Source organism: Schistocerca cancellata, chromosome 1 (genome assembly GCF_023864275.1).
Source record: "Schistocerca cancellata isolate TAMUIC-IGC-003103 chromosome 1, iqSchCanc2.1, whole genome shotgun sequence".
In the NCBI taxonomy this organism is placed as follows: domain Eukaryota; kingdom Metazoa; phylum Arthropoda; class Insecta; order Orthoptera; family Acrididae; genus Schistocerca; species Schistocerca cancellata.
This window is the reverse complement of record NC_064626.1, coordinates 975,716,378-975,736,617: the sequence shown is the minus strand read 5'-3', so window position 1 is coordinate 975,736,617 and position 20,240 is coordinate 975,716,378. Positions and strand designations below refer to the sequence as shown.

Genomic DNA, 20,240 nt, shown 5'->3' with positions numbered 1-20,240 from the left:
AACGTGTCAAGCAGTCACGGCCAAGTGTGCCGCTAATAACAGGAATAAAAATGAGGTTTCAAGTTATTATTTACGAGACAGTTATATCTGTCTAGCCCAAACAACTGTCTGCAGTATTTTGTCTTCCAACGCTTACAGTATTTAATATGTTGCCCGAAATAAGTTCTGTTTTGTCTTCCATGGGGGAACGAAAGAAGAAAACGCTCAACTGTCAAGCAGTTGGCGTGAGGTGAGGGTCAGCGGAAGCGAGCAGCTGCATTCCTACAAAGTACAATGGAGGGCGCCGGAAGACGCTTCCATAAACAGGAAGGCGCTGGAAACCACTCTGCACAGTGGTGGTATAACCGCTCCGTGCTGACTTCTTTCACGGTACAACTATTGTACAAAGACTAGATACTATTATTCCTAATGTAAAGGCCATCGAACTTGGCAACACTTTATCAGAATCTAACAAATGGGTTCACTGCAGGTGAAATCCAGCAGTAAAACTTCCATTGAAGAGTACGAGTAGTATGTGTAACTAACTTTAGCCATAAGTGTTAACATCTACTCAAACTATTACTTCAGTTACCTATAAGTGATTCCGCTCGAATCCTTTACTCTACATTACAGAAATCCCGACAATTTTTCATGTTACACTGCAACGAGTTCATATTATGATAGACACTCCTAAAACCTGGCACTGCGAGGTGATCCACACGAGTTCCAAAAGAAATCCGTTGGAATTCGATTACTCTATAAATAGTACAATTCTCAAGGCTGTCAATTCAACTAAGTACCTTGGTGTTAAAATTACGAACAACTTCAGTTGGAAAGACCACATAGACAATATTGTGGGGAAGGCGAGCCAAAGGTTGCGTTTCATTGGCAGGACACTTAGAAGATGCAACAAGTCCACTAAAGAGACAGCTTACGCTACACTCGTTCGTCCTCTGTTAGAACATTGCTGCGCGGTGTGGGATCCTTACCAGGTGAGATTGACGGAGGACATCGAAAGGGTGCAAAAAAGGGCAGCTCGTTTCGTATTATCATGTAATAGGGGAGAGAGTGTGGCAGATATGATCCGCGAGTTGGGATGGAAGTCATTAAAGCAAAGACGTTTTTCGTCGCTGCTAGATCTATTTACGAAATTTCAGTTACCAACTTTCTCTTCCGAATGCGAAAATATTTTGTTGAGCCCAACCTACATAGGTAGGAATGATCATCAAAATAAAATAAGAGAAATCAGAGCTCGAACAGAAAGGTTTAGGTGTTCGTTTTTCCCGCGCGCTGTTCGGGAGTGGAATGGTAGAGAGATACTATGATTGTGGTTCGATGAACCCTCTGCCAAGCACTTAAGTGTGAATTGCAGAGTAATCATGTAGATGTAGATAAACATTTTCAACCCTGTACATAATTAAGTAAGACGCCAAAGCACCTTACGCCATTCCTCTACTGCAAGTACACTCACCTAGGAGACGCAAAATAAAACATAACTACTAACGATTGTATTAGTGCAACTCTCAGTCATCGAAAACCTTTAATCTTTTCAATTCTCGTCTACTCCGATATAGCCTAGATCTCCACTCTCTCAAAATATTAATATTCGTTGTAGATCCTTAAACATTAGAAATTCTGCCTCACTTTGTGTATTAAGTTTCTCTCTCACTCACAAATCCTTGAAGACCATTCCAGTCACCCTCTCTTCTTCCTTCTCACGCACATTCAGCTTTTGCCACCAATAACACCATTCCTCCCGTTTCCTCTAACTTTATAACCCCATTACGGTGCCATGCTATATTTACCCATCTGCTCAGCACAGTACCTACAAAATCAACTTAAAAATATTTTTAGTCAGTCACAACTGCGCAAGCTTGCTAATTTCGACTCGTTACAGTGACCGTCTAATGTAGTAACTGTATACCAGCTGCCACAAGTTACATATTATCACGTCCGATTATGACTTAATAAATATACTTGTAATCCTGTCACGAAACGTCTATCGCTACCATATCCTACTTCATTTAGGTGCTTCCTTCCACACACGCTATCACTTTTCATAATCGTATCATTGACAATAGAGCAGTGAGCAGCAGCACCATAAAAAATAAACCATCAACCTTAATTTCCGACAAATATTCATATAAAATGTAATAGTATTAATGTTAATTACTGCATACGTTACTGCATACATATAGAATTTTATTCAGAAAAAAGTAAATTTAATAACCTTTATCTGAGCAAGAACAGTAATTATAGCTGCTGATGGCCTACCTGTATGCTTGAAAATTAAATAAAAAAGTGCAATCAAAAATATTAAGAAACTAGAACTGATTCCGTACGGAATCTCATACAGGCTTTGTAATGCATATTGCACTATCGCGTGACTCTTGCCGAGCAAGTAATTGCTAGTGATTACAAAAACAGTACATCCCACTGATCTGTAACACGGGGAACAAAAGGCCATAACCTTGGAACCCAAGTTTCCTATAACTCTGTCAACCATCTAACCGAAGATCTAAGGATGTGATTGTGGGAACTGTGATTCACTTGTGCTAGTAAATACTATGAAAGAAATCAGTTAACTCATTTCCTTCCTTACTAAATTTCAAATATTCATTTTCCATGAAAAGCCTAACAAGAGTTCTTGAGCTTCGTAAAAATTGATCCTAAAGGGGCCGCAATGGAAATATTGGTCTTTTGACCGGTGTAAGACCATTCATAGAACTTAATGTGTTTTAGTGTATACTTCGCAATTGTCTGTTGCTGTTGCTGAAACTGGAACTTAAAAGACAAATAATTAATCATTCAATCAAGACCACGCTTCGAAACACAAACATACGTCTATGCAGGTACACACATACGGAACACATAGAGAAAAGTGGGCGTACAGCTAAAGAATTGTAGACACCAATTGATGTAAAATACTGATATTTAGCTTTCAAAATGTTCAAATGTGTGTGAATTTCTAAGAGACCAACCTGCTGAGGTCATCGGTCCCTAGACTTACACACTACTTAAACTAACTTAAACTAACTTACGCTAAGAATAACACACACAAACACGCCCGAGGGAGGACTCGAACTTCCGGCGCGAGGGGCCGCGTAGTCAGTGACACTCCGCGCGGCATATACTTACCTTTACCACGGTAGTCATCACTGATAAGATATCCTACAGTTGCAAAACTTTTTATTTCCTAAAAGGAAAGCACATCCTGTTTTCGGGACCTGGGTGCCTTCTTTAGGTGCATATCAAATTTGATTTCATAAAAGTCGAATAACAGAGATAAAATTAGGTTAAGATAGTGCATCCCTGGTACGTGGCGTAACACAGGAGGCCGTCTCAGTTCCTAAGCAGCCCAATAGTTTCTAGCAGAGTGGGAGAAAGGTCCAGATTTAAGGGCGTGCCAAATGTGGAATAACATAGGTGGTCTTTCAAACATAGGTCTGAATACAACTCATCAAGTCCGTGCCAAGCTCACACCAAAGTTGAAATGCCGGCTGGAGAGGTTGTGCTGCCGTATCCAAATGCTTGGCATGGCGTGGTAGGTGTGAATGCAGCACTGTGTTTGAAAGAGGGCCTTTATAACTTCATGCGGATCCATATTTGGCACGACCTTATGCCCGGACTCCTGTCCTGCTCTGCGAGAGCCTTTCCAGCAAGCCTAGGAATAGAAACGGTCTCATGCTTTATGCCTTGTACCAGGACGCACTATTTTAACCTACTTTTATCTCTGTCATTCGAATTGTATGGACTCACATGTTACATGCACCTGAAGGTGACACATTGATCCCGAAACTGGATTGTGATGATTTTTGGTTTGTGGGGCTCTCAGCCCGTACAAAGTCCTAATTTTTACACAGTCCAACTTTTTCATCAAATCCAATCTAGCCACTGCAACGAATGATGATGATGATGATGATGATGATGATGAAATGAGGAGGACAACACAAACACCCAGTCCCACGGCAGAGAAAATCCCCAACCCGACCGGGAATCGAACCCGGTACCCCGTGATCCAGAGGCAGAAACACACACCACTAGACCACGAGCTGCGGACGAAACTGGGTTGTGCTGCGCTTTTAGGAAATAAAAAAGATTTGCAGCTGTAGCGGATCTTATCGTTGATGATGAATATCAATAGATGCGGATGTTCCGTCAAGAGAAACATAGTTCTCTGTGTTCTGAGCAATAGAAGGAATCAGAAGCAGTCACATGTAGATCTTACAGTCTCCCAGTTAGGCGAACTATCGTGTCGTATCGTTTTTAAACGTGTAACGCTGTTCAGTTGTAATTCATTATGGCCCACTTGCGAAGTATGATCGTCGTCTCAGCGGAAGTAGGTTGTTCCTCTGCACTGCTGAAAACTAACCTGTGCCCCATGCACTCTCTGTCTACAGGCAATATGGGTTAATGGAGGGCATTGACATGCTGACTGATGACAGCTGCCAAAGAGGTCGACCGAAGCCGAAAGTTCTTTCTTGCATCGACAACAGCAACTACAACGACCTAGATAACAACTCGTAAAACTGCGTTTTTAAGGTCGATCTTTCTCACCCGTTAAGACTAGGTGGCACCCTTGTAATCCGTCTTTGACCACTCGCAAATGTGATGAGCACAAGGAATAAACTCGTAATAATCCACGGGAGACAAACTCTTCACTAAACGCTCACTAAAGTTGCCCAAGGCTTGGCAGTCCTAACTGAGCATCAGCTGCTACTGCATAGAATACTGCGCAAAATTATCTGTAGTGCCATGAAGGAATCACCAGGAAACGAAAAAATGGATACAGCACTACACTGCTGTAAATAAAAGACTCGGGCTTTCGATTAAAGCTCCATATCACTTTTAACTACAGTTATATTTTCTACGGCCTTCGCACACTTTAGGTATTACACTCTAAGTTTGTTCGAACCGATGAGAGTACCGAAGACAGACGGATTTATGTGCTTTTTTCATTTTTTTTTATTTATCTTACGTGCAGTTCAGAACTAAAATATATCTCTCACAACGCAGTTAGACGCAACTGTAAAAAATTCTCTATAAAATCGAATTCGACTTTTACGGCATCGTTTAATAGGCTAATGCAAGGTAGACGTTTCTCGACAAGCAATGTGGCTCTGTGGTGGAGTGCATCCCCGCTGATTTGAGACTTTGTCTTGGTGGAATCGAATTTTGAAACAAAGGTGCATGATCTATGAGCAATTACGTGAAGCACAAAAAAGCTGTACAATCTTGTTTAATGGTCTTCTATACAGAGAGGTTAAGTAAGAATTTCTCTTTCAAGCCGTCCGCAGTGGTCTAGCGGTTCTAGGCGCTCAGTCCGGAACCGCGCGACTGCTACGGGCGCAGGTTCGAATCCTGCCTCGGGCATGGATGTGTGTGATGTCCTTCGGTTATTTTGGTTTAAGTAGTTCTAAGTTCTAAGGGACTGATGACCACAGATGTTAAGTCTGATAGTGCTCAGAGCCATTTGAACAATTTTTTTTTCTTTCAAATGAAAATTAGTTTTTTGTGAGCAATATATAATTATAAACAAGAAGGCCAACATTTTTCGTAAAATTACTATTAGATGTGTTAATTAGCATATAACTGATGAATTTTATATTAAAATCGCTTTGTTAATCGAACTGAATGGGAAAAACGGAAAAAATATCTAAACGAGACTGTTTCTAGCGATTACCAATCCTGTGCGTCTTATGAGTTCTATACTTCACGTAAGTCCTCGTGGAACAAGCTCCTTTGTTTTAAAATATGATTACATTTGGAATCGCACTCATATCTCCCAATCAGCGAGAGACCAATCCACAACAGAACCACATTGCTTGTCGAAAGACGTCTACCTTATTTTAGCATATTAAAAAATGGTTCAAATGGCTCTGAGCACTATGAGACTTGACTTCTAAGGTCATCAGTCCCATAGAACTTAGAACTACTTAAACCTAACTAACCTAAGAACGTCACACACATCCATGCCCGAGGCAGGATTCGAACCTGCGACCGTAGCGGTCGCGCGGTTCCAGACTGTAGCGCCTTTAACCGCTTGGCCACCCCGGCCGGCTAGCATATTAAACATGATCGGAAATCTTCGAAGTGGATTTTCTCGAGAATTTCTTAGAGTTACAACGAACCGCTTTGGGAGAGTTCACAATATCAGTACAATAAATTTAAAAAAAAAAATCAGAAATCCGACTGCCGTGTGGTCCTCTCAGGTGACCGACGTTTACTTGTACTAAGTGTTGCAGCACGCTTCTAGGTCAGCTGGCCAATGATAACACCTTGATGGCATTGCTAATCAACAGACAACCCTCTGAAAGTGAAGCAGTCGTATCTTCACGCTATGACTGCTGATCGCTACGAGACTGACCTGTGTAGCGGCAGCCGTAGAGTTCGACGCGCATGCAGGCGGTCCTGGGGTAGTGGCTGAAGGGCAGGAAGCGAACGCGCGAGGCGAACACGGCCGGCTCCAGGTCCACCCGCGACTCCGTGTACGTGTTCGTGTTGCCTGGGAGCACCTGCGGAATCATTACACAGTAAGGACGTGGTTAGTGTCTTCTGACAGTTTCTTCATCAGCAGTCTGTGGAGCATAAAACACACGGTGACAGGAATATGAAAAGCATGTATCAGCTCAGCGTATAAGTAGAGGAAAGTTCCCTCCCTCCCCCCTACCCCACTACCCACTCCCTACAGAGAGGAACACTTGGTTCTTGGCTCTGCAGCTCCTGAACTCTAGTGGAACCCATTGTGCGTATTAATACAGGTGTCTAACGCCGTGTAGCAGAGTGCACCAATCACCCCCTTCACTTGTTATTTATTAGTTGGCCATTATATTTTTTGATGGTGGAGAAAGGTTTTACATTGTGCTACATTTCTCGTTATTTCTTCTACATATTATCAGGTAAGCCTTTATTTACCCGTTCTTGAATATTAAGGTTTCAGATAAATATTCATTGTTAAGCTGAACAATGCAATATGCAGGATGCAATAATGACAATATTGTGACACTGGAGGTACTGAGTAGCAGACGGACTTAAAAAAACCAATGAAGCTTTCAATCAATTGGACAAAACGCCTTCTTCTGAATGAGATAACATACACACACACAAACACACTCATTCACGCAAATGCAGCTCATGCACTTCCACTGTCTCGGCAGCCAGAGACAATGGTCATGCGTGTATGAGTTGCGTTTGAGTTAATGCTGTGCGGCTGGTCCCGGCAGAGGTTCGAGTCCTCCCTCGGGCATGGGTGTGTGTGTTTGGCCTTAGGATAATTTAGGTTAAGTAGTGTGTAACTTTAAGGACTGATGACCATAGCAGTTAAGTCCCATAAGATTTCATACACATTTGAAATTTTTTTTACGTTAATGTGGTGTCTGTACGTCGTACGTCGTCTAATTCGGAAGAAAAACTTTTGACTGAAAGCTTACTTGCTTAACAGTGTTTTTGTCGTGCCTGTCTGCGACTCAGCATCTCTACTATAGGGTTTGTAGTCAAACCGTTTTGTTTGGATGTTTGGTAAAGGTTAACAGCATGTTCGTTGCAGCTGCACAAACAGGATCCCTTCCGTTTCTTCAACATGACGCCTTACTGTGGTGTGCGTACTGTAAGACCTTCGGTACACACACCATCAGATTATTTGACTTGTCGCTCTAACGAAGTAGGCGAGTGTCAGCAATATGTCTCGTGGTCTTATCGTGGCGTGTTTATCTTCTGCCGTTAGGTCAGACGATAGAAATGCCACTTGCACGCTTAGAGTAGCAAATTGACGGTGACCAACTTTAAACAGAACTTGATTAATTTTTACACACATTTATTAAAATAATAACAATCATAAAAATAACTTAACTTGGCTCTGGATGCTATTTACAATTGACAATCCGAAGTTCTTTTGGTCTTGGTACGTTAATCCTATTCTCACATATCTCTGATACATGACAAAAGTGTCTATTCATTTATCTTCATGGCTATGTACAGGAATATGGTAATCTTATTAGGCGCAGACTGAAACTTGACTACAGACTAATGCAGACTAATGCAGACTGACTAATCGGAGGTCTGTACACTCGTTATAATAGCTCGAGCGTTCAGGTATCACTGCGCGAGTGTGATCCGCGAGAAGAAAGGTTCTACGTTAGCAGCAATCTCATTGGCTGCGTTACATATTAATAGGCGGATCGGCGGAAGCAGAATTTGGTCCGTCTCTAAGACAGCGCCATATCGTAGTGCGGAGACGGACGAGCGCTGCGCCTGCACTGTTGTGGTTAGCGGGGCGCGCTCTATTGCGAAAGTTGTGTACGCGCTTACTATGCGGAACTATGTACACAACACTTACCTAATCATGTTTAATGTTTGCTTCTATTAGTACAAACCCTTGTTATCTTGAAATTCTATTGCAAATTCGCTGAGGATAATGAGGAATGTTAATCAAAGAAAGTGGAGCCCTTCCTAAATCACTAAAGCTGTTGATGGACTTCAGAAAGAAAAGATTTATTGGAAGAATGCTAGAAAACAGTATTATCTTCCAAAATGAAGTACGTTACACCAGAAGAAGCAGCAAGAACAAAACAACCAGACCTACAATTCTGAATAAAGATTTTGATGAAGTTCACTGTAGTCTTGCTATGGAAGCTTCTTCCCTGGGCTTACTCGTTGTGACTAGTGAAAAATGAACATGCAGCTGGCAGAGACATGTAACATTGAACGCCGTTTAAAAGACGAAATTCCTGGTGAAAAGTTAGTCTTTTTCCTTAAACGTCACAAAATTAAATTGTTCGAAAGAAAGCCAGCAGGAATATTCTATAGCAGGGTTCTTGCATTCAGCAAAGGAACCAAAGAGAAGTTCTATAACTTTCTGAAAGATATTATACTACACCAACTTTGAAACTAAATGATGTTTTCTGTAATTGAATATCATTTTCCAATTCTGTTTACTGCTAATTTGCTTATTTTTAGAAGGAATCCGATTTCGGCAACTTTTGTTCAAACTCAAAGTGTAAGGTTCTTGAAAGTAATTTTTCTCATTATAACTTTCAATGATATTTCCTTGGAGTAAAATGTAAATTGTTATAACATTATAAAGTAAATATTACATGTTTTAAAATATAATTGTGTATTTTTTTGTACTGTTTAAAAATAAAAAACGAAATGAAGATCCGAATTTGGACACTTCCTCTACTCATTGCAGCCGGATTCTTTGTACAAGGAAGTAACTACCCACGATACCGATATGTTTATCACATTTCTCCCCCTAGAACGATGCAGAGCTTGTTTAGAGCAAGTAATCTCCTAATTATATTGGTTACATCTTATTCGGCTTTATCGCAGTAGTTGTCTACATTTTTCGTGTCTCTTTAAAATTGCTTCTTGTCTTTTTCGCTTCCGTGCTGTTAGTGGCACCAAAGATAGAGCCCGGCCACTCACGGATGAAACTGACATGAGGGTAACAAGAAAAAGGATAAATGCTTAATCACTTTTTAAAATGTTCTTTTACAAAGGTAAACCCTGGAGTATTGCCTCAGATTAAGTCTCGTACCACTGAAAAGATGGGTGGAATAGGTATTATTCTCAATGGCGTAGGGAAACAGCTGAAATGATTAAAACCGAACAAAGCTCCAGGGCCCAATGGAATCCCTGTCAGGTTCTATGTCGAATGCAACGGTGTCAGCCACGCTCTTAATCTCTTAATTATAATCTATCACGTAGGTCCTACTATCCATCACCTTTGACATCCATTGGAGGTATCTTGAGCCGAATGACCTCCTCAATTCCAAGCAGGATGGAATCCAAAAGTGTAGATCAGGTCGCACATTTCTCAAGTGAAGCACTGAAAGCAATGTATCAAGGCGGTCAGGTAGATCCAGTAGTCCCCCGTATCCAATAAAGCATTTGACTCAGTACCTCACCTGCACTTATTATCAAAAGTAGGATCGTATAGGGTATCAAGCGAAAATTATGACTAGGTTGAGGATTTTTTGGTATGTGGGACATTTTATCTTGAATGAAAAGTCATCGACAGCTGCAGAAGAAACTTCAGGTTTGCCGCAGTAAAGTGTGTTAGGATCCTAGCTATTCACATTGCATGTTAATGACACTGCTGACGATATTAGTCTAATGGAAACGTCAGACTTTTTGCAGACGATTCAATTATCTATAATGAAATACGGTCTAAAAGGAGCTGCATAAGTATTCAGTTAGAGCTTGTTAAGATTTCAAAGTGATACAAATGTTGGCAACTTGCTTCAAATGTTCAGAAATATAGAACTGCCACAAAAGGAAAATATAAATGAGTCACAGTTGTGATAGGTCAACCGATTCATATATCTGTGTGTAACACTTTGTAGGCTCAGTTGCTGGTAAACTAGGTGGCAGACTGCGATTCACTGGCAAAATACTATGGGAATGGAATCAGTCTACAGTGGAACTGCATAGAAAACACCGTCCTGAAACATTGAGGAGCTTTTACCAGATATGACTAACAGGGGATATTGAACGGATACGAAGGAGGACGGCACGGAATGTCACAGGTTTGTTCGACCCATGGGAGATGTCTTTCGAAGATGCTGAAAGAATGGAACTATTAAACGCAAACCATCCCGTGAAAAACTTACTAGAACCAGCTTTAAATTACAAAACTAGGACTATATTACAAACTCCAAATGTATTGCTCCGACAGGGATCCGGAAGACAAGATTAGACTAGTTAGTGGGCGCACAGAGGCATTTAAGAAATTATTCTTAACGTATCCATACGTGAATAAAATGAAAAAAAACCTAAGAATTGGTAAAATGGTACATAACGTCTGCCAAGCGTTTCGCGGTGGTTTGCAGAACATCAACATAAAAATGATACTTACGTGTCAGTGATTTGTAGAAATTATTTTCAACCTATTTGTGGAGGAGTCCAACATGGGGAGACTTTTGGGAGGTAGTTATTAAACGTAGGTACAACGTGTTTCGTAAGTTGCGTCTGTCATATTTCCACTATTTCGAAGGAAAGGTTTTACTGGGCTGAAATTGTCCTCAATCGAAAAATAGCCTTAAAAATATCAGTGTTTTTACAGTGTTGCATTTTTCTGACCTTAGAAATGATTTAGTCTTCCTGTTACTATAATAAATGATTACATTTATTGTGTCATGACCTGTTTCGTTTTTTGAACATCTTCAGGGAGCTGAGCTGTGCTGAAATCATTGACATTAATGTCAGCCGTGGACTAAACATGAAAAAAAGTTATTACGGAGGCTTATAGTTTAGGATGGAGTCTGAAGTACGACGGAACTTGACATCCACATGGAATTGTTTTGCCGTTCTTAATCCATGGTCTTCCTCTACAGCTTTTATCGCTAACGTTTCACTCCGTCATTAATTTAACGGTTCTTTGACGCCTCATGTAATCCATAAGCAGTACCCTAATTTAGTCAACAGGAGAAATGTATTCGCAACTGCGAATATTGTAAGACTTCAGCCGTAGAATTTGTTAGTGACATACGAAAAGATTAGTATTTTAGTCAAGTTGTGCCGTAATATCTTTTCTTCCAGATTCCATTCGGTATCTATTCATTGGTAATCTGATCACTCACCTAATCTTCAGCACTCTTCTGTGACACCACATTTAATGAATTTTTCTTCTCCCCTTGATTGTACTGTTTACCTTCATGATCCATTTCCGTCTTAAGCAGTACTGCAGAAGAACACCTTCACAAAAGACGTCCTAGAATTTAAATATTTTTCGATATTAATATACTTCTTTTTTTTCAGAAAAACCTTACTTCTGCCAATCAGATCTGTATATCCTCTTTACCTCTACGGTCGACAGCTATTTTGCTGTCCATATGCCAAAATAACTGGTATCTTTGATTTATACAAATTAATACCGTAGGAGAATTGTGTAACTTCGGTGGGACTTGGATACCACCCTTTACTCATTTTGTACAGTGGGAGAAACCGCCTAAAAACCACATGCAGGCTGGCCGGTACACAGAACCTCGTCGTTAATCCTCCGGGAGGATTCAATCCGGGGTCGTTGCAACGCCTTTACACGCAAGGCTATGCAGACGAGATAAGTGGCAGATAGAAAGCAGACTAAGATTGAATCCGAAATCTTCGATATTTTTGTCTGACACCAGCTTAGCATCCAATCAAATAAATAAAATACGAATTTGGCAATTTCAGTTTCGGCACGAGCGGAGTATGTCATTGTTCTAACGTTTATGGAAATACCAGTTCAGTACTTTCCTTAAATAATTTAAGTTAAATGGCAAAAAAGTATTGGTTTCGAGATAAAGAAAGAGATTCCCCCGCCCCCAGTGAATACGAATGTCGTCCTATGTTAACTGAGCCTCCATCTTTATCCTTTTATGTAGACTGACGCTCGATTTCGATGGTTTTTATGTTTACACAGTTTAGGAAATACATCCATGAACGCTGTTTTGCCACTATCAATAAAAGCTGAGTTGTAGAACAGTAGTTTACACTAGAATGATCCTTGTGGGACTTCCATCCTTTCTTTATATTTTCTCCCAGTTTGTTTCATATGTTGGATTGTTTGAGAGTGCTGCAAAAGCTTGTTGTCATCTACCCCTAAATAAATTAATATCGTATTCGTACAAGTGCTACGTACGAACTTACGTGTCAACCTTACTTCCTGTTAATTACGTTGGCCTCACATGAGTTTAATGGACTCCATTCTACAGCTCGCTGCCCTTTTAGAATCCAAATGGTCCACCGGCAATGAATCACGTGTCCTCCGCAACAAAAACCATCGGCAATAAGCACTAGAGCAAAGAGACAGTCAGTACCAAGTATCTCTTAAACGTTACGCTAGAAAGGACACATATGTCGCTTTCCGTCGCTGATTGACGAACACTAATGAAGATTTTTTTTCTAAATTGGAATATGTTTTTAAATTATTACGTTTACGACAGAAAACGTGAATTGTTCCTACATCTAACATATAACATTCATATGCTTATCTTCCCACGTAATCCGTCAGCACTGAAACGGACTCTTTGTGTCTACGTGTGATGTGCATTTCGAGAAGCTGAGTTCAAGACACCTTACAAGTAGAGTGTAACGTCTTCTTTTGCCCTGATAAGATGGCGACACATCGAACAGCTTTCATTCCGCCTGTTCCTCGTCTCCTACCTTCCAAACTTCACAGAAGCTCTAGTGCGTACCTTGCAGAACTAACGCCTGGAAGAAAGGGTACTGCGGAGACATGCCTTAGCCACTATTTGAGGTACGTTTGCAGAATGAAATTTTCACTTTGCAGCGGAGTGTGCGCTGATATGAAACTTGGGTAGCTCAGATGGTAGAGAACTCTTCTGCGAAAGGCAATGGTCCCGATTTCGAGTCTCAGTCCAGCACACAGTTTTACCTTTCAACGTAATCTATCGTATCGACTACAGTACAGATTTGTGGTGTCACCGCCAGACACCACACTTGCTAGATGGTAGCCTTTAAATCGGCCGCGGTCCGTTAGTATACGTCGGACCCGCATGTCGCCACTATCAGTGATTGCAGACCGAGCTCCACCACACGGCAGGTCTAGAGAGAATTCCTAGCACTCGCCCCAGTTGTACAGCCGACTTTGCTAGCGATGGTTCACTGACAAAATACGCTCTCATTTGCCGAGACGATAGTTAGCATAGCCTTCAGCTACGTCCTTTGCTACGACCTAGCAAGGCGCCATTACCAGTTACTATTGATGCTGTAAAACATGTACCGTCAAGAGCGATCTTTACCGTTTATGGATTAAAGTTAAGTATTCCACAGCTACGTCATTTTTTGCTGGTCTAATTTCCTTGACCTGTTCCAGACCTCACGCCAGCCTGCGTGAGCTAAAACGCGTGCCTTTCGGCTTCCTCTCATATCGGGTTGGCTCTCTTGCCAATCCACAACAAGATCAATCTTACATCATAAATTACATCGCAAAAAGTAAGTTTACATATATGAAATCGTTGTCTCTGCGAGAACTTTATGTCGCACGCTGCAACAGGTCACAGATCAAAGCCGCTATCTCTCAGTTCAGCCCACCCCCCCTCCCTTCTCCCTTCGTCCAGTCTAGCCAGCTGAAAGGTGGGTGCTCTCTCTCTCCGGGCTGCGCCCCTGTGCGGCGGTAGATGGCAGCAGCTGCAGCAGCTTCAGCGAAGGCACTCACCTCTTTGCCGCTGCTGGGCCGGTAGCGCACCCACTTGTTGAGCGCGGGCCGCCAGTACTCGAGCAGGAAGTTCTCGGCAAACTCGCGGCCCTGGCCGTTGCCGAAGCGGCCCTGCGTTTCGACGGCGGTCACCAGGTGCACGTCGCGCAGCTCCACCTGCAGCCACTCCACCGGCTCCGACGTCACCTGCCGCTTCGGACACCACGCGCCGCCGTTCCGGTCCGTCCGCACCCTGGCGACAGACAACGCCACAACCTCTCAGCCTCATCTGCCGTCCGTTCCCACAAACAGCGCAATAACTAGTAGCCCTGTACGTATAGCGCATACCACCTAATAGGAGCCTTATAGCATCAGATGAGATTATTAAAACTATTTCCCAAAATTTAAGTCTTTAATTTTTGAACAAAAATTTTTCAGATGAAGTCTCTTTTAGGGCTTAGAGTCTTAGAGAAAGCTCCAGACCAGGTTTGGTAAGGTCCTCCAGTATTACCAACAGACTGAACGTTCCGGGGGTAAGGATAATGTTTTTAGCAACACACATCAACAGATTCCCTGAGGTAGCATCTTTCCATTTAAGATATAACAGATTTTCCACTTGATTACCATGAGATTCTGGCTTGCCAACCTGATTAGATTAGATTAGTACATGTTCCACAGATCATGAATACGACACTTCGTAATGATGTGGAACGTGTCAGGTTAATAAAAGATGACCATACAATATATATTACAAAAAATATTACATGACACTTAATTTTTTTCTTTTTTGGGTTGGGGAAATTACCCACTTACTACATCCAAAAATTCATCTAATGAGTAGAAGGTGTTGCCATCCAGAAATTCTTTTAATTTCCTTTTAAATGCTATATCTGTCAGACTTTTGATGCTATTAGGTAAGTGACCAAAGACTTTTGTGGCAGCATAATTTACCCCTTTCTGAGCCAAAGTTAGATTTAACCTTGAGTAGTGAAGATCATCCTTTCTGCTAGTGTTGTAGCCATGTACACTGCTGTTACTTTTGAATTCGTTCGGATTGTTAATAACCAATTTCATAAGTGAATATATATATTGTGAGGCTACAGTGAAGATCTCTAGCTCTTTAAATAAGTGTCTGCAGGATGATCTTGGATGAGCTCCAGCAATTATTCTGATTACACGCTTTTGTGCAATGAACACTCTTTCACTCAGTGAGGAGTTACCCCAGAATATGATGCCATACGAAAGCAGAGAATGAAAATAGGCGTGGTAAGGTAATTTACTGAGATGTATATCACCAAAATTTGCAATGATCCTAATAGCGTAAGTAGCTGAACTCAAACGTTTCAGCAGATCCTCAGTGTTTTTTCCATTACAACCCCTCATCAATGCATACACCTAGAAATTTTGAATATTCTACCTTAGCTACCGATTTCTCATTGAAGTCTATATTTATTAATCGTGTCATTCCATGTACTGTGTGGAACTGTATATACTGTGTTTTCTCAAAGTTTAATAAGAGCCCATTTTCAGAGATACAACGTAATGATTTTCTGAAAACCATCGTTTACAATTTCACCAGTTAATTCTTCTCTGTTGAGTGTGATAGCTATACTTGTATTGTCGGCAGTGCTCCACGGTAATTATATTAATTGGCCACAACTGTGTGCCGGCCAGTGACACGAATTTTTCATTTCTATTGAAGATTAAGTAGACGTGTACCTCTAAGCCGTGAAGAAACTGCCGCTTCTGTTCTCGTATTGCTTTAGAATTAGCAATGTTATAACATCTTACAACTGCATGCAGTATCTACGATAGAACTTATCTTTCGTCTCAAGTCCCTATGAACCATCTACATCTACATCGATGCTCTGCAAGTCACATTTAAAAGTACCCGGCAGAGGGTTCATCGAACCACCTTCACAATAGTTCTCTATTACTGCAATCTCGTACAGCACGCGGAAAAAACGAACATCTGTACCTTTCCGTGCGAGCTCTGATATCCGTTACTTTATTACAATGATCGTTTCTTCCTATGTAAGTCGGCGTCAACAAAACATTTTCGCTTTCTGAGGAAAAACTAGTGGCTGAAATTTCGTGAGAAGATTCTATCACAACGGAAAACGCCTTTGTTTAATGATGGCCACCCCAAATCCTGAATCATCTCAGTGACACTCTCTCTCCTGTTTCGCGATAACACAAAACGTGCTGCCCTTCTTTGAACTTTCTGGATGTAATCCATCAATCCTATCTGGTAAGGATCCCACAGATCTCCTACCGCGCAGCACTGTTCTAAAAGAGGACGGACAAGTATAGTATAGGCACTCTCTTTAGTAGATCTGTTACTTTTTTAAGTGTCCTGCCAATGAAACGCAGTCTTTGGTTAAGCTTTCTAACAATATTTTCTGTGTGCTCCTTCCAATTTAAGTTGTTTATAATTCTAATTCCTATGTATTTATTTGATTTTACGGCCTTTGGATTTTTATCGTGTAACCAGAGTTTACATGCGTGTCCATCTGTTAAATAATCTGACAGGTGAGCAAATGTAACTCGTAATGACTGGTTTCGCCTCTGATATTACAGTACTGCTTTTTACTCATTATTTACAAGGCAATGCAACGGCTCCGTACAGCGTGATTTTGTAACTGCCATGAGTTGTCACGTCACTCAGTAATATAATAAACGAATGAAAATTCAACAAGAAACATCCACATAAAACATCCATATAACGAACATTTAACTGTGTAGACTCACATTATTGTTACAAATTAGCTAAGGTGATACTTCTGAACGCTAAGAATTTTGGGGAATTGGTGTGCTGGTGGTAACTACGTAGCAGTTAGAAGAAGGACACACGCACAACTGAAAAACACACTATAACAGATAAAAACTTTTAATTTGAAGCTAAGAAAAAAGTAGGAATAGAGTGGTAAGAGATGAAAATAAAAAACAACCCACAATGCTTGTAAATCTTGAACAGCACAATTTTTGGAGGTACCATCATATTTATAGTAGGCCTACGTGTAAATTATTTACTACCCCTTCGTAAAGCCTAGAATGAAGCAGAATTCTACCTTTCTTTTCAGCATTTAGGTATGTATTTTATACGACTAAAAATAAATAAATGTTGTCCAAATTTCCATTACTCCATTTGCTACATTTAGTTTTTCAATTCAGCAGAAGAACGGTAGTCCTCGTCCGTTCGTAAGTACTTTTATTCATAAATATCGACAAGTAGTTGAAACACACAGCCACTATCGTGACCGTCGAGAAATTCCATTCGGAAATTCTTTCCTTTCAGTAGCGTATTACATGCTAGTCTAGTAGTACGAAACAAACGCTGATCACGAACAAAACAAGTTGTTACCCCCTGGCCATTTTTTAAAACCTGTTAACTGGCCGTCTCAGACCCACATACGGGCAAGTTAATTAAGCTCTAAAGTGAATCTGATACGGCTGGTAAAAGAATCTTGATATCTTCATACATGTTTCCAGACAGGACTTGTTTTAGCGCCACGGTAAAATGTGTAAGCTCGCTGGCCGTTTCTCTTGGAAGGATTTGCTGCTTTTCCCGCTGCTCGTGGCTTTAATGTTACGGCCGCCTGGGTACTTATACGCTCGGCCAAGCTGAACTAATGTTTACCGACGTTTTATCTGCCGCTCCTCGTTGTTTGGAGGAAGTCGTTGACCTCTGCGCGCAACAATTACCGTTAAAAACCGTGACTAAATGTTTTGCGGCCGTTGTGGTTTCTTTACGTGCTAATAACGCCTTCCGCGCAACCTGTGAGAAAAAAATATAAAAGAAACGTAAAGTTGTTTTGAAACATTGAAAGACAAATAGCGGGCAGGAGACAGACGGAAGTGCTGTCAAGGAACGTTGTGGTAAGCAGTCCAGAGGCTGACAGTTTCATGAAAAAAAAAACATCCCACAAGGTGGTGGTAATGATGTCTTTCATTAAGATATCTATACTAAAGACCGTATTATGAGCTCTGAAGAGTTACTGTGGTCTCTGCCAGGTAATTCTCGAGCGAAATTAAGTTATCGAACGAAATTGTCGAAAAACCGGCCAAATGTTTAAATGCGGGGCAAAGCATTATCCACATTTTCAAAGATGAAGAAGTTAGCATCAAACATATGTGAATTACTGAGTTATGTAAACATACAATACAGAAACATAAGCCTGCCTCGTAGATGCCAGTTAATAATTTGTTATGAAACTCGTAATCTAAGATGTTGCCATTTCTTTGTCTAGGGATTATTTGCACGTGTTTTCTACGCAGTACCACAGGGTTATTCAGTTTTAAACGTTGAAACTCCCCGTTGCGTCACGTTTACACTCTTAAAGCTCTGAGTCAGTAAGGAAGATTCTTCTAGTGATTTAATGTACATGATCCGTAATGTTCCAGCTGAATGATGTAGTACATCATCTCGCGACTATTTATTTCAGCCTATCTATTGGGGAAAGCTAATGGGCAGCTAAGAGATACCCAAAACGTTAGAACCATGGAAGCAGTAAGAATGAATTTCATTCATTAAATATTGGTGACAAATAACAATTGGGTGCCGCACCGTGACCCCAACACGGAACCCTGCCTTACCGACTAAGCAATTCGACCGCTATTCACGGCCCACCCTCACAGCCTCTTTTCTGTCAATACATCTCTCATACTTTCGAAACTTGTCAGTTCTTTTGCGCACATTGCTGGACAGCAACTCCTGAAAGGGAGGATATTGCTGCGAAGAAATTTAGCCACAGCCTACGATTTTTTTCTGCAATTAATCTTTCATCCTGCACTGAAATGTGAGAAATACCTGAAATGCTGTGAAATATTAGTCAGAAACCTTTAACGCACGTAATAGAAGTTCAATTTCTATCACTGACCTCAACGTTTCAACTTAGGTGGACCACCTACAGTGGTAGTTCAAAAAAAATGGTTCAAATGGCTCTGAGCACTATGGGACTTAACTTCAGAGGTCATCAGTTCCCTAGAACTTAGAACTACTTAAACCTAAGTAACCTAAGGACATCACACACATCCATGCCCGAGGCAGGATTCGAACCTGCGACCGTAGCGGTCGCGCGGTTCCACACTATGGCGCCTAGAACCGCTCGGCCACCCGGGCCGGCAGTGGTAGTTCAACAGTATTCACTGACAAAGACTTTCAACTAGTTTACCATTTATACCTTTCTTAACTTCCAGTATTACAATTAAAACGTCTAAAAACACAACATAGCAATTTGAAAATTAACTCTCACTGTCAATAATAACTGCAAATAAATTATAACCTCTGAATAAACTTCATTAAATGAAGCACGAAATCTTGTGTAGATGTTATACGAGTGCCTCAGGTATGCAAGGAAATTTCATTGAATTATTATTATTGTTTGTATAACAAAATTACCGCTAGCAGGTTTTGGTTACCCGGAAGCAGTAAGAAATCATATCTGTTGCTGACGTTTACTCTCTCCCTCATGGTTTCCTCGACTGAAATCTTTAGCTTATCTTATTTCGTTACGCAGCGACGAGTTTAGCTGCCTCTAGTAATTGATGAACAGATCACGACTCCTCGAATTACAATATTACCGTCTAAATCACATTGATTCATAAATGACCACTGGTGTAGGAAAACAGTTGGGGAAAGTGAACTACCGATAAAATTTTCGTTCTTGTTTTTTAACAGTGAACGGTGCTGAAATTTGTCGTTGTAAATAAGTTTTTTTTCCTGTTGATACATTAGTCCACAAACTTAGATCGGAACCATAGCTAAGCGTGTGGGGAAAAACTTCGAAATTCATTGACTGTTTCGTTTTCCAGTGCGAATCACATTCACTTGCATTCAAAATTCCCAGTGGCGATTTTTGCTTCATATTTGCTACTCACCTACCGACCCACGGAAAACAGGGATCAACACATCCATGGTTGTTGGATTAAACTTGTATTAATTTAACGAGAAAAAGTTAAAACTAGTGAAAAATTCTAAGAATCGTGAAGACCACCAAGAATGAACACATCTGCGTTACATGTTTAATAACCAAATTTTGTGCGTGTAGGCATTCTCGTTAGTCGTTGTACATTACGCACAGGTCTGAGGACCGTATCTTCCCTTCAGTTCATAGGTCCAAGT

At 40.9% G+C, this 20,240-nt stretch overlaps 1 protein-coding gene across 1 annotated transcript in view; it reads right to left on the bottom strand.

Annotated features, from left to right (window-relative positions):
- The window catches only part of LOC126088432 (discoidin domain-containing receptor tyrosine kinase B-like), a 209,284-nt gene that overhangs the window by 66,864 nt on the left and 122,180 nt on the right, over nucleotides 1-20,240 (bottom strand). The window contains exons 4-5 of the mRNA XM_049906578.1: nucleotides 14,138-14,369; nucleotides 6,347-6,494 (exon numbers count right to left, since the gene is read on the bottom strand). Coding sequence (XP_049762535.1) covers nucleotides 6,347-6,494; nucleotides 14,138-14,369 — 380 coding nt within the window. The remainder of the gene's footprint in view (nucleotides 1-6,346; nucleotides 6,495-14,137; nucleotides 14,370-20,240) is intronic.